Source organism: Ammodytes marinus (genome assembly GCF_949987685.1).
Source record: "Ammodytes marinus genome assembly, chromosome: 9".
Classification (NCBI taxonomy): domain Eukaryota; kingdom Metazoa; phylum Chordata; class Actinopteri; order Uranoscopiformes; family Ammodytidae; genus Ammodytes; species Ammodytes marinus.
In genome coordinates, this window is record NC_137213.1 from 18,860,174 (window position 1) to 18,874,094 (window position 13,921).

Sequence of the window (13,921 nt, forward strand, 5' to 3'; positions counted from 1 at the left end):
ATGGGCAAAAAGACATATTTCAACGTAACCTTGTGTTAATTGACAAATGAAGCAACTTAACTTAAGTTACAAGTAACTTAAACAACGTCTTGCCTCTGTCTTCCAGGTGGGCTTCATTGACTACATTGTTCATCCTCTGTGGGAGACTTGGGCCGACCTGGTCCACCCAGATGCACAGGAGATCCTGGACACGCTGGAGGACAACAGGGAGTGGTACCAGAGCATGATCCCCCACAGCCCCTCACCCCACCCAGACGACCAGGAGGAGGTAGACCCTGCTGGGGAAGATTCAGCGCCAGGCGGGGGCGGAGGTGGCCTCACCTCGCTTGACAAGTTCCAGTTTGAGCTAACCCTGGAAGAAGAAGGAGAGTCCGACACCGAGAGTCCAGCCGAGGAAGAGGAGGGCTATAGCAGCAGCAGCAAGGGGCCTGAGCTCTCCAGAACTGGTGGTCCTGGCAGTGGATTTGATGCAGTGTCTGCTACCACCCACCTGCTCTCCAAAAAGCGCATGGCTGAATCAGTCAGGACGTTTTCTTTAGACTCTGATAAAGATATGGCAGAAGACAGAGACGATGAAGACCAGGAAAGCATCTCGGGGGCACCAAGCTTCAGGATTGGCACATAGCACCAGTCAAAAGTTGTTTTTTCTTTTGGCCTTCTTTTTGTTTATTTTTCTTGATTTTTGGTGCCTCATCCTCTGTCACTCCCTTCCTGGCCACTCCAACCGAACACGGCCACCTCTGGTTTGTGTGGACAGGGGTGACAGCAAGCCTCAGGGGGTAGGCAGTAGGGTAGTGCGGTCGGGTGTGTAAGCTGGGGTGATAAGAAAGTCTGCAGTTTTTACACAGCAGTCACTTGCACTGGAGAGGAACGGATAGACTCCCTGTTCCAGTAGAGGACAGGAAACCAAGTTTCGGACCACTCCTTTGTGTTCTGCGTCTTTCGCTCAGACATACTGTGGGTACAGTTCTACAGAGACAATACAAATTTAAAAAAAAAAAACTTCCTTTTTACCAGCCAACCCAAGGTCTACTATGACAATGACAACCGTCTTCCTCTTTTGGAGTACTCGTGAAGAAAGTGAGGAAGTAATGTGTGACCCTGAAAACAAGACAGAGTCTTCTAGAACATGTTGCCAAACTTGCAATTTGCAGGAACAATGCTGTTTCGCCTTCCTTTTTATTTTATTGTGTTTGTTTGTTCTGTTTTCTTTTATTAAGGTCCAGACATTGAAATACAGCACATGGAAATATAGTAAATAGCAGACTTCAGAGGAGTGTAAGCTAACTAATGGCACAAAGGAGCAATGCGGAATTTCATGCAGGAAACTTTAAATGTTGCAGATATTTTCAGTGACTCTATCAATATAATTGTATACCTAGCACTCCTTTTTTTCCTGTTGGTGTTGCACGGCCCATTTCATCATTTGCAGCAGGTGTTTTGAAAGGAGAATATAATCATAATGAAGTGGCTGGCAGTACATTTGATTTTAAAATTTTCAGTTGTTTCAGGCTTTTTTCAGATTTTTATAATCCTATACTATATATTGTGACAGCGACAAAACTGAGCCATGGTGAGTGTAGTGCTGTACAGTCAAGGAATAACATTCATAGCAGTGTGAGCTGTGCACATGCTGCCTCCCAGTGTTGACTAGTGAAACTACAGTTCTGGCACTGGTGGCAGATGATTTGCAAGGTTTTGCATAGACCTATATGGAAAATACATTTGAAATGTATTTAACTCTAGGACTATCCAAAATATCAATTATGTTTCAGATGTGTTGCTCTATTTAATTATTTATGTGGTTTTTCATTCAAATTTGAAGTTACTAATGGTTTTTTATCAGTTTTGCCTTCAAGTTTAGCACTTTACAGTTTTGTTCACAGCTAGCCCTCATTGTGGCTTTTTAAGGGCTTGGGTCAAAACATGAAAACGTTGGAGGCTGTTGACCGCGAAACAGTATGCCATTGGTTGTCAAGCAACCAGCACAGACATGCAAAAACTAAACGCTACAGTATACAGCTAAAAATTAAACTATCCATCCGTACGTGTCAAACACAGTATACATCTACTGAAATACTATTTTTTTGGTAACATCCACTTACAGTTATTTATTGGACTGATAAGGGTAGTGTTTTAGAAGGGTTGCCAAGCATCACTGTAGCTGTAAAAGATCCAGGAGGTTACCAAGAGATAGTTTGCTGTGCCGTCATTTTTTTCATCTTTTTTCTCTCTCATTGATCAATATTTCGCTCTTCACAGGGACATAGTCAATGACAAAACAAGTGCCAAGCAAGCACGAGCACAACCCGTACTGTAATTTCCATTTTGCCACTGGCTACTTTCCATCAGTGACTGATAAAGTTGGTTGATTGTAGCACCCTCTGTGCCAATCTGACCCTAGTGTCTCTGTTCCTTTTTTTTTAAAACTCCTGTTCAAACAGTAACTGAAACTGATATTGTCTTAAAAACAGTGATGTGTTTTTTTGTGTGTATGTGGGTGTATGTGTGAGAGTAAATGACTGGGTTGACTTTTTTGATGTATTTGCTAAGAAAAAAACAACCAAAGCACTTTGTATGGTACTTTTACAGTTCTGCACTTCAAGTACAGTCAAACATGTATAACGTTGACTGTTTCCCTGTTTTCCTGTTGGCAAATGGCCTGGTGTTTGAGTTGAATTGCACGGGCTGGATCTCTACAGCTCTTTAAAAGTTGGATGTTGGAGGGACTGAAGTTTTTTTTTTTTTTTTTTTTTTTTATAACTAACTGTACAAAAAAAATGTGTTTTGTTGAACCGCATGACATTGGCTGCCGGATTCAAAGGACATGAAAAGTATTTTAGAATCCTTACAAAATGTAACATGTGGAAAAACTTTATTTTAATACCATTTAATAGAGTAAATCATGTTAATGTGTTTTTTTTTCTACGCCTTATTTTCAAACTTGGGATTTTTATTTTCTGGCCATAGATGTTCACTGACAGGCTGGAGTAAAAAACAAGAACATGTGCAATCCTTTCTGTGGCCATCAACATCACCAAACCAACAAAACTCAAGGATGCTTTCAACACTAAAGACTATATTACTGCAGTTTAACCAGCACAACATGCATAGATTCTGTCTCTCTGTGTGTCACTAATTGTTTGATTTTGTACATTTTCCTCACAGTGCTTTGTGTACAGTGTATTTATTATTTCTGTGTTATCTGTCAGAAAGGATGGAACAGTAGACTTTATTTTAGTCTGACGTAACTTGATGCGAGAGAAAGTCAAACAGGACAGATTTCAACTATTACTCAGCAGTTTTTTCCTTCTCATTTAAATTCCTATATCTGCAAATAACATTATACATAAGCAAAAATACTCACTTTCATGTTCTTTTCTTGAAACAAAAATAGTCGGGTGACAGATTTACGCCTGGGTTTTTTTCCTCTGAAACATCTGCCCCTCCCCTGTCTTCCTCTGTTTCCACTGATCACGTACTTGCGAAGGATCTTAAGTGTGTTGATCTGAGACTCCTTTGATTCATAGTGAAGATAAAATACATACAGCCTCCAGTCATCCACATCAGTATTTCTTTTTCTTAGAGGTGTTATGAATATGGGTCATGAACTAAGACTCTGCAGCTTTGACAATCCAAATTCTGCTGTTTAACTGCGGGTGTGTTAGCCCTCTCTTCAACTAGAACTTTATGCCTTGCCAATAAAGGAAAAACTCTTCACTCTTTGACGTGTTGTTCTGTGCTTTTATGAGGGAGTTACATGAATATAAAACGTTTGAAGGATAATCTTGCATTACTATGCCAATATTTTGATTTTGATTAAAATCCAAACATACATGGCATCCAAATATATGCAACACAATCTGTTTCCATGATGAATACAAATGCGCTGATATGAAAGTAAATATGGAACACAGTTTACAGTTTTAGAGGCACTTGCACTTACCTTGACTATTTCCATCGTATGCCACTTTACTGCTATACTACTGATACACTACAATTCAGAGGACATTCACATTTATGTAAAAGCTGTAGTTATTAGACACTTTGCAGATTAACATTTAAATACAAAACTCATAAAGAGCTTCTTAAATATGATGCACCATTCTAGGATGTATTACTAAAATTATATAAAATATCTGAAAGTAGCTTCAACCTCAACCAAGTACAACATTAAAGTTATTTTTATACAATAATATTTTATTAGGCTATAATTTATACATTAGGCTATATAAAAGTACAAAGGCCATGCTTTATAATGAGTATCTTTTGATACAATGTAGTATAACAACATTATTTACAGTTCAGGTACTTTTTATTATTTCCAATAGCCCTGAATTAAACCCCCAATTCATCATTTGTTACACGGTGGGAGGGGAGGGGCTCTGCTCGAATGAGTGGACCCTCTACTCTGATTGGTCTGTCGTCCTGCCAATCCTCCTTACACACTGTTTGTACGCGTTTATGCCGGGGCTGTCAATCAAGAGACGCACGAGCTACTGCAGGTGCAAAGCTGGGCACAGGGCTAGCGCTGTAGCTGCTGCGAAGCTGAGGATAAAACACACATTTCATGGTAAACCCTGCGCTTATTTGACCCTGCATGGCCGTGTTGAATCGAACCGTTGCAACAGCTAGCATGTGGATTATTTGCCGCCTGTCGTATCCAGGATTGAAACGGATTTTTTGAAGGAAGAGTAACCTTCATTTGACATAGCTGGGATGCTTAGCTAGCTCCTGCTGCCACTTTTTAAAAGGCTGATAACGGTGTGCTGTGTTAGCATCCAAGGTAGCGATGCTAGCCGAATTGCACGCATTTTCAAAGGCTATATATACAAGCATATATCTGTATTGCTTCCATCTTTGTAACAGTCGTTTAAACTTTACTGTAGGTTGTTAATAATGTATAACATGGCGTGTTTTACATTTTTTCTAGGTATTTATCCTGCTAACGTGAAACAAACTGTCAATTTTAGGCAGCTACATCTTAACTAGTAAGCTAGCGACAGATAAGCTCCGATATGTAGGCTACGGGGGGGGGGGGGGGGGGGTGGGATGTGGGTTAGGCCGTTTAAACAATTGGGGGTGCGGTGTGTTCGGAAACAGTCAAAGGACATTGCAGGCTTTGACAGTGTGTCAGTTCTCCTACGTATTACATGTAATGCAGTAAAGTCTGGCCAACCATATGGTCATTCATAATTGGCTGGTTTGCGCAGCACTCCTCGGAGCTTCCCTGCCCTCCTGAGGCGAAAGGATAGTCAGTTTAGCTGATGCTTAACCTGGTAATCCCTGCTGCTTCCGCCCTCTTATCTTGCGAAGGGCGGTGGTGAGCATTCCTAGTCCCACAAGTATTATTGACACAAAGTGGAAAGACTCAAGGCTGTGTGTGGTTATTGTCTGGTTGTGTTGACACAGGCTCTTGGAGGTACGGCTGCATCATTTGATTCACTGATAGAGCCATTCAAACTGTCTGTAACTTGATCTCACACAGTAGACGATACCGACGTTATTTAACCCCATCACGTGTCTTCGTAAATAATGCTGATGATATATAGTACTGGTATAATGTTGTGTATGTGCATTAATCATCATATCGTTTACAAAGGTTCCCTACAATGGTTTGTCTGTCATGTATTTCATGGATGCCACAAATGAGTGTAGTGGAACAGTAAATACATTAAATTAGGAAATGTTATATTGTATTTGACTGCTGCCAGGCCCTCGATGCCATCTGTCTAGGATGTGAAATGCTTACACAGTTGTCCTTCAGTTATCTGAGAAACTGTACTCGGTAGTGTTTCAGCCAATAGCAGAGAAGTCGTGTATGACACTGTAACTACAGGTGCTGGACACAATGTCTTGAACAGTACCTTCAGAAGCTGATGAAATCAAGTACAAAAGCTAAATTCTGTAAATTAATATCAGGTTTAATTTTTTTTTTGCAGAAACTGCCAGAGATCTGTGTTTGTTGTTATTGTTTTTAAGGTGGTTCAATCTTGTGTTCCGGCCCTTGCGGAAAAGAACACCTCAAAGTAATTATTTGGAAAAGAACACCTCATAGTAACTATTTGTGAGTGATTAATCTGTGATCTCAATCTTTGCATAGATGGCGTCAGCAAATGCCACATACGGACAGAAGGAGTCTTCGGACCAGAACTTTGATTACATGTTTAAAATCCTCATCATTGGCAACAGCAGCGTAGGAAAGACATCCTTCCTCTTTCGCTATGCAGACGACTCATTCACGCCAGCCTTTGTCAGCACGGTGGGCATTGACTTCAAGGTCAAGACCATCTACAGGAACGACAAGAGGATAAAGCTGCAGATCTGGGTGAGAAAGTGGACAAATGCATACATACACACAGACAGACAGACATACTGATGTGCTTGGTTGTCAGCTACAGATGTTTTAGTGGTTCCTGGGCCAGTCAATCTCAGGGTTGCACAATCTCTCACTCGCTGACACTTCATTCTGAGCTCTTGAAGAGTTGTGAAAAGGGATCAAGATTTCACCTGGCTTTGCTTATCACTGCCTTTTTGTATTATTACTAGGGCTGTCAAATTAACGCGTTAATTTCGATTAATTAATCACAGAAAAATTAACGCGATTAAAAAAATTAACGCAGATTAATCGCACTTCTATAATGCCCTTTGACCCGGTGCAAAAGTGGTGCGTAGCTGCACCGAGCTGCACCTGAAGCAGACACAGCCCGCGCGGGTGAAAGGGAGAAAAGTAAAGAGAGAAGCAGGGGGCCCAGGGCTCTATAGACGGTTTAATAAGCATGAAGGTAGGAAGACATCTTACTTTATTCTCCGCAGCCAGTGTCTGTGCATTATTGATTTAGTGGGTGCAACAATGTAGGCTAGGTTCAAAACAGTATCTCTCAATCTTTCTCCCCGTGTCTCAATTTTGTTTGCTAGCTGTCTCGTCGTGTGTGTCTGTCTGTCTGTCTGTCTGTCTGTCTGTCTGTCTGTCTGTCTGTCTGTCTGTCCGTCCGTCCGTCCGTCCGTCCGAATATTTTTGCCTATGGCAGTGCAGCGCTGTCTGTTGTGGAGACAGAAGTTACGAGAGACGGAGCGAGAGAGACTAGCAGGCTATACAGCTGTTTATAAACATGTATAAAAGTATGCGATTAATTTAGATTAATTAATCACAGAGCCTGTAATTAATTCTTACTGCTCTGAATTCAGCACAGCTGTCCAGAACGGAGTTATCTAGGATCAGGTACTATCGTAAGAGTAACCACTAGAACACAAGTCCTGCGTCTCCATCTCGAGCGCATATGCGTCTGTTACTGCTGCCTCTCTCTTACCGTTTTCGGCCACACATTTAACGTCACAGCAGCTTCTAAAAGCCCTGTCATTTCTACATAGAGTTTTTATAGACAATTCCCATTAATATGAAGTGGTTTCATGTCATTTTAAGATGCATATGATTAATATTGAGTTTCGACAGTTCACATTTTTGCTTGTGGGGAGTTTATTTTGGAAGAAACAAACGGGGAAATTGTGTAACTACAGTGAATGCTGCTGGTATGACTGTCAACAGAGTATTTTTCTATCAGTTAAAGCAGAGAGACTCGAGAGAGACGCGCAAGGTTGAATGTGTGAACCCTGTAGTGTGTTAACACGGTCGGCGAAAAAAAAAGTCAGACGCAGACGTGCAGTAGAGGTAGGATGTGTGTTCCAGGGGTAAGGGTTAAATAGGTGGAGAGGTCTACAGCCACACACTTTGTTTATTTTACTTTACATAAATACTACAGATGTCGCAATCAGTGTTTTCTCTGTATCTGATGAGTCCAATCTGATATCCATATCCTCTATAATACAGCGATGTAGTGCATAGGGATGTCCATGGTTAACTGGTTAACCGTTAAGAAGATCTTTAACCGGTTAATACTAAAGGTTAAACAGTTTAAAAAAAGAAAATTATCTTAATTTCTCTGAAATCCGGACTCTTATTTTGATATCGCTAAACTGTAAGAATGCCAACTGTCGGTAAAGAATGAAAAGAGTCGTGTGGATACTCTCAACTTTATAATAGGTCCATGGTACGCTCCCAGAAAGATAGCCAGTCACAACTTATGGTCACAACACTCCCCTGCCATGTGTTCGTATAATTTAATTAACAGCGTGGGCTCCCGCTAGCTTAACGTAGAGCTAGCATTAGCCTACTTGAGGTGGATGCTGTCCTGCATCTATCACCGTCTCAGTGAGTGTGACAGACAGGCATTGATTGCCCCTGCACAGACACAGAGAGGTCTGCCATGCTTGTGTGCGAGGATCAGTAGCGAAAATCCGTCATAAACAAAAGCGTAAAGTACCGTTATGCAGTACTGATAACGTCGGAGCTTATCAATACTACGGCCTTTCACAATGTTGCCCCGTACTTAGCACTGGGTTTCTCTCTCTGTGTGTGTGTGTGTGTGTGTGTGTGTGTGTGTGTCTTTGTCTTTTCAATCACTTATTTCACTTTCTGCTCCTACATGCGAATACTAGACCTATTCTCACAACAGACAAGGTGCCCTGTGAATGTCAAAATGTAGGCATTTAAATTGGCTACTGGTCCCTGAATTGTTTTTAAATTAATATGCAGGTCCTTGGAACAAAAAAAGGTTGGCAGCCCTGCTATAATGTTCATGTATTTCACTATAAATAGGCTACATTAAATCTTAACGGTTAACCGTTAATTCTTGTGGTTAACCGGTTAAAGAAAAAATTCTAAATGGCCATCCCTAGTGCACACTCGGCCTTACAGTTTCATTGGAAAGACTGTGTCTTTTGCAACAGCTATGAACTAAGAAAATGCAGCCTGCACTGCTGCTTTCCTGTAATGTTTTTTTAAATGGTAGAACTGCTGTGTTGCAGAGAGGTTTGCACAGGATTTGAACAGTCTCTGTTCATCTCCTCGCACAGTCTACTGATATGCAAATGCAGTTTAACAGCATTGACAGTACCTGATACAGTGCCTAATCAAATACAGTTAACAATGATATTAAACAATTTAAGTTGTAAATCCTCAAGTTGGAGAAGCTGCAACCAGTTATTGTTTTAAATTTTTCCTGAAAGGTGCAAAACTATCAATCATTTATAAAAAATAAGTTGTATTAATAATGAATTAGCATGTTGATTATCTGCCGATCCATTAATTTAGTAATTGCTTCAGCTCTTAAATACAATTAAACAACAAACCAGCAAAAGATTGAATTTGGCTGACCAGAAATCAAGTATATTCCCTTACTACTTGCAATTCATCTTAAATCAGCCTGTTTTTCATGTTGCCTCCTCACATCTGTGACTTAAGCGGTCTCTATAATCATGCTCCACAAATGATAACCAGCTGTTGGCTCAGCTGGCCTCTCTTGTCCCCAGAATAACTTCATCTGCTGTGTACTGGCAATACCCTTGAAGTGTTCTTAACATGAGCCATAAAGCCTGACCCTGGAACCAATTGCACACTCACAGGAGTCTGGCTTAATGTTAAAACCTCAGTGATCATTTGGAGGCACATGCACATAGTTCATAAATTGACAATGGTGACATCGATATGCAGAAATAGTCAACAAAAGATACTCTGGGGTCTCTAATTAAACCTACATGGACAGACTGTGAATGGTTTGAAACGTTGTCCTGTCCATGTGTTTGGTAAAATTATGTGTTATTCTTAATTTTAAACCTATGCTACTATGACAAAAATATGTATACTATCGTTACATAACTTTCATTTATTGTGTGTGTGTGAATTTGTGTAGGATACTGCTGGTCAGGAGCGCTACAGGACCATCACCACAGCTTACTACAGGGGAGCCATGGGCTTTATGCTCATGTATGACATCACCAACGAAGACTCCTTCAATGCCGTTCAAGACTGGTGAGGGGCAAAAGAGTGTTCATGTGGAAGGGGCAGTGGGGAGAATCAGACCAGTCTCAAACAAGCCCTGTGGTTAAGTCCAGTTATTTTTGCAATCCGTGTTTTCATGTCCAAATGAGGGGTTTTGAGTTTCCTCTTGTGATGGTATTACAAGTTGCTTTACCATTTTCCCATATCTCTAAATGAATTTAATGGTTACGTTATAACAATATAACCAGGGTTATAACCAGGAGGGTAGCTCAGTACTTTAAAAAAATGCTACTTTAGCATCTATGAATAACAAAAGATGCTGTTGAGATTCAGTATGTGAACTGTATGTGCTGACAGGTCGACCCAGATCAAGACATACTCATGGGACAACGCCCAGGTCCTATTGGTGGGGAACAAGTGTGACATGGAGGATGAAAGAATGGTGACTCAAGAGAGGGGCCGGCAGCTCTCAGATCAGCTGGGTAAGTCAACTTGTCAGGGTAAAAACTAGAAGCCCCGTCTGTGTTGTTTTTCCCCTGCTACTGGGGTTTGTGAATCTCTCTCATTCCTGGGAGCATCAGTGAAAGTTTGACATAATCATGATTCATGATCCATAAATATATTTTCAAAGTAAATTATGCATCTAAAAATTAGTAAAATTCTTTGTTTTGCTCACTCAGACAGTCAGACCTCAAATAAACTGTGTAGTCATGATGGGACTTTTCAGCTTGCCAAATTAATTAAATTCACTGTTTGAAACTGATGTTACAGCAATTCAGGTTGAAGTAATTGTATATCATAAATGCAGCTATTTCAATAAGCCATGCTAACATGTGTCTGAACATCTGAACCTGTGTTAGTTTTAAAGTTTATTTTTTTGGCATTTTTATGCTTTATTAGACAGCTTTGGAGAGACAGAGATGAAATGGGGCATAGAGGGGAATGACATGCAGAGAACGACCACAAGCCGGATTGGAACCCGTGGTCTGCTTCTTCTGAGGACGGAGCCTCTATTGGGGGCACTCTAACCACTACACCATAAGTGCACCCACTTGTGTTAGTTTTAACATAGATCTTATAACTTTTACTTCATACTTCATAAAGCTGAGGGGTCGCTGCATTTTTAGACCAGCAAGGTGCTCTTGTCGCTCTTCCTAAAACATGTAACATCAGGGCGCCCTTAGCTCAGTTGGTAGGGCGTCCCCCCCATGGGCCTCGGCCAGCAGCGGACCCGGGTTCGCTTCCAGACTGCGGTCGTTCTCTTCATGTCACTTCCCTCTCTGCCCCATTTCAACTCTCTCTACACTATCAATAAAGCATAAAAATGCCAAAAAGAAATACCTTAATAAAAAAATTAAAATAAAATAAAAACGTGTAACATCAAAAACATGTTTGGGGAGAGACCTGAGTGGTCAGACTGAGTCATAGTATTGTGCCATAATTCCACTTAATTTCAAACCGTGATATACAGTATAGGGGGAAATTAAATCTGTTTGAGCTGCCTGTCTGACCTTAGCCTTGATGTGTTCTTCTGACATTTTGTGATTAGTGAATTAACTGGATAATCTTGGAACAATAAGTGTGACCATAGTCTCTGCCTTTGTCACCCCTCCTGGCAGGTTTTGAGCACTTTGAAACCAGCGCTAAAGATAACATCAACGTGAAGCAGACCTTTGAGCGTCTGGTGGACATCATCTGTGAGAGGATGACAGAGAGCCTGGATAACAACGACCCGACCATCACCGGAGCCAAACAGGGACCACAGCTCACTGAGACGCCGCAGAGGTCCTCTTCGGACTGTGCTTGTTAAACATTGCTAGTACTAAACCACACACACACACACACACACACACACACACACACACACACACAGTCTGCAGTCCAATTTTTTTAAAGAAATATCATCTTAAAGTTTTTGGTAATTTCGGTAATATAGAGATTCTGTCATAGTGCTAACTTTGTCAAAGGGGTGAGGAACATTTAAACGAGCCACCATTCCAAGTTCTTTCTTTCTTTCTTTCTTTCTTTCTTTCTTTCTTTCTTTCTTTCTTTCTTTCTTTCTTTCTTTCTTTCTTTCTTTCTTTCTTTCTACACATACACAAACACACACTATGCTGTATCTTAACAGAATTATAAAATGCCCCTAAAGGCTGAGACTCCATCATTCCTTACTTACATGTCTGTAATTGGGTTTACTGTAAAAGGCGAACATTGGATAAATGAAAACAAATCATTTACAATTGTTTTTAAATTGAGTCTTGTTGAAAATATCTGATTGTTGCTTTGGATAGAGTTGCGTTTTTAGTTTTGTTTTGCGATGGTTGCCTATGGTTTTGGGCATGTGAAATCACCGGTCCTCCCCAGTGTTGATGTGATTGAGATTTAACAGGTTCTAAGTTTGTTGGCCAAACAAGATCGTTTGAAAGTTTGTTTGTTTTTTCATTTCAGGGATAAACTAAGAATAGCAAAAGTCATGCATATTAGTTTGCTTTTGAAAGTGTTGCTATTAATATTATTAATTATTTTGCCCATTCCCAGATTTTAAAGTAGTTTTTTGTTAGTTTTTTTGTTAAATTGGATGGCAATGTGAGTTGTCATTAGTCCAGTATTATGAGCTGCTTAGCCTCGATTTTGGACTTAGTTTTGATTTCTTTATTTTGTTACAATGTTTATGGAGGAATTAAAAGATAAGGGATAAGGGATGTCTTTCACCACATGGGGGCAAGTGTATAAATGTTTAAAAGTCCATAGATATGCATTTAAAAAAATGCATATAAAATACATATATATATCTATATCTATAGATATCTCAAATAAGTAACATTCTGCGATGATGATGATTTAGGATATTGGATTCCTACCTGTGCTTTAGTGGAAGGTGCATGTTGTTGGTGTTATTACCTGATAATGGTTGACTGGGAGGTTATATATGTTGGAGCTGATATTTTCAGCTTTACTTTTGAAGCGAACATGAGCATGTTTTAAATGTCAAATAGTGAGTTTTTATTTCTCTCTCTGATGCTAAGGTCAGGGATTTATCTTCTCATATATATATATATATATATATATATATATATATATATATATATAGAGACACGCAAAAAAAAAACATTTCAACACTTAACTTATTTCAAAATATCACATATTTATTTTGTATTACTTATAACTTTATTTATTTTGATGACAATGTTCTTCCTAGATTATGCATTGCAATCTGCACTCTACCTTTTTTCGATTGCTTTAACCGTCCCAGTTTTTAAAAGAAAATGTATTTGTGTTTACAGTTTATATAAGCCTAAAATGCTTCCTCAAGAGGAAAGTAAAACATTCCAGTGTAAAAATCTCTTTAATCATGTCTACGCGCCTTTGGTGGGAAGCTTGTTTGTCTTTTGATATCAGTTATGTAACTTTTAGGAATCACTAGTGTAAAAGCAGACTGTTCTAACGGAGCAATAGCAGTTTTTTCACTCCACACCCAAATATCCATAACGTACGACCCTGCTAAAGGTTTGTAATGCCCGTACTGTACGTGGGTGTGTGAATGTACAGTTTGTATAAAGGCTGTCTTAATTATTGTTCTTTCCAAAGAGGTCCTGACAATAATTAAGAGCCAAAAAGAGCGATTGTTAGACTTGCACTAACAAACTTGTCTGGCAGTGTTTTCCCACTCTGTGAAGGGAAGCTTTTTGGGACGTAAACTGAATACTCTGAACACCTCATTTAAATTGTCATTCTTAATGTAATTGTTCAATTTTGAATTGTTTATTGATTTTTGTTACTTTATTTATTGAGTTTTGCTACAGCTGTAATCTTCCTGGTGACTTTAGGAACACGTCTTCGTCGTTGTAAATAGGAATTTTCTGCCCGTCGGGTTTTAGTTGTGTGAACTGTGCTGTAATTCTGTAATGTCAGATTTACTAAAAATGAGGCATCAATAAACAAATTCTAAAAGCTGGAATTTTGTGTTGATTCAATAATTATTCCCAGAGGCCGCTAGTGATTTACAAGAAGTGTTCATGTCATGTTTCATAAATGGTTTAGAGTGAGTTTTATTGTGCCCAGCAGAGGGCATAATCTTGCAAC

General features: G+C 39.7%; 2 protein-coding genes across 2 annotated transcripts in view; both read left to right on the top strand.

Moving 5' to 3' along the window:
* Positions 1–3,631, top strand: part of pde4ca (phosphodiesterase 4C, cAMP-specific a) — a gene marked incomplete at its 5' end in the record, with an annotated part of 37,246 nt that extends 33,615 nt beyond the window's left edge. Inside the window, 1 exon segment of the mRNA XM_080034407.1 lies at positions 107–3,631. Within this exon segment, the coding sequence (XP_079890533.1) occupies positions 107–625 (519 nt within the window). The 3' untranslated portion in view covers positions 626–3,631.
* An 881-nt stretch (positions 3,632–4,512) lies between these two features.
* Positions 4,513–12,802, top strand: LOC307256006 (ras-related protein Rab-3A-like). Its single transcript, XM_080034860.1, has 5 exons — positions 4,513–4,573; positions 6,104–6,328; positions 9,750–9,868; positions 10,196–10,320; positions 11,458–12,802. The coding sequence occupies exons 1-5, from the start codon at positions 4,571–4,573 to the stop codon at positions 11,646–11,648; spliced, it is 663 nt and encodes a 220-aa protein (XP_079890986.1). The 5' UTR covers positions 4,513–4,570; the 3' UTR covers positions 11,649–12,802.
* The last annotated feature ends 1,119 nt before the right edge of the window (positions 12,803–13,921 follow it).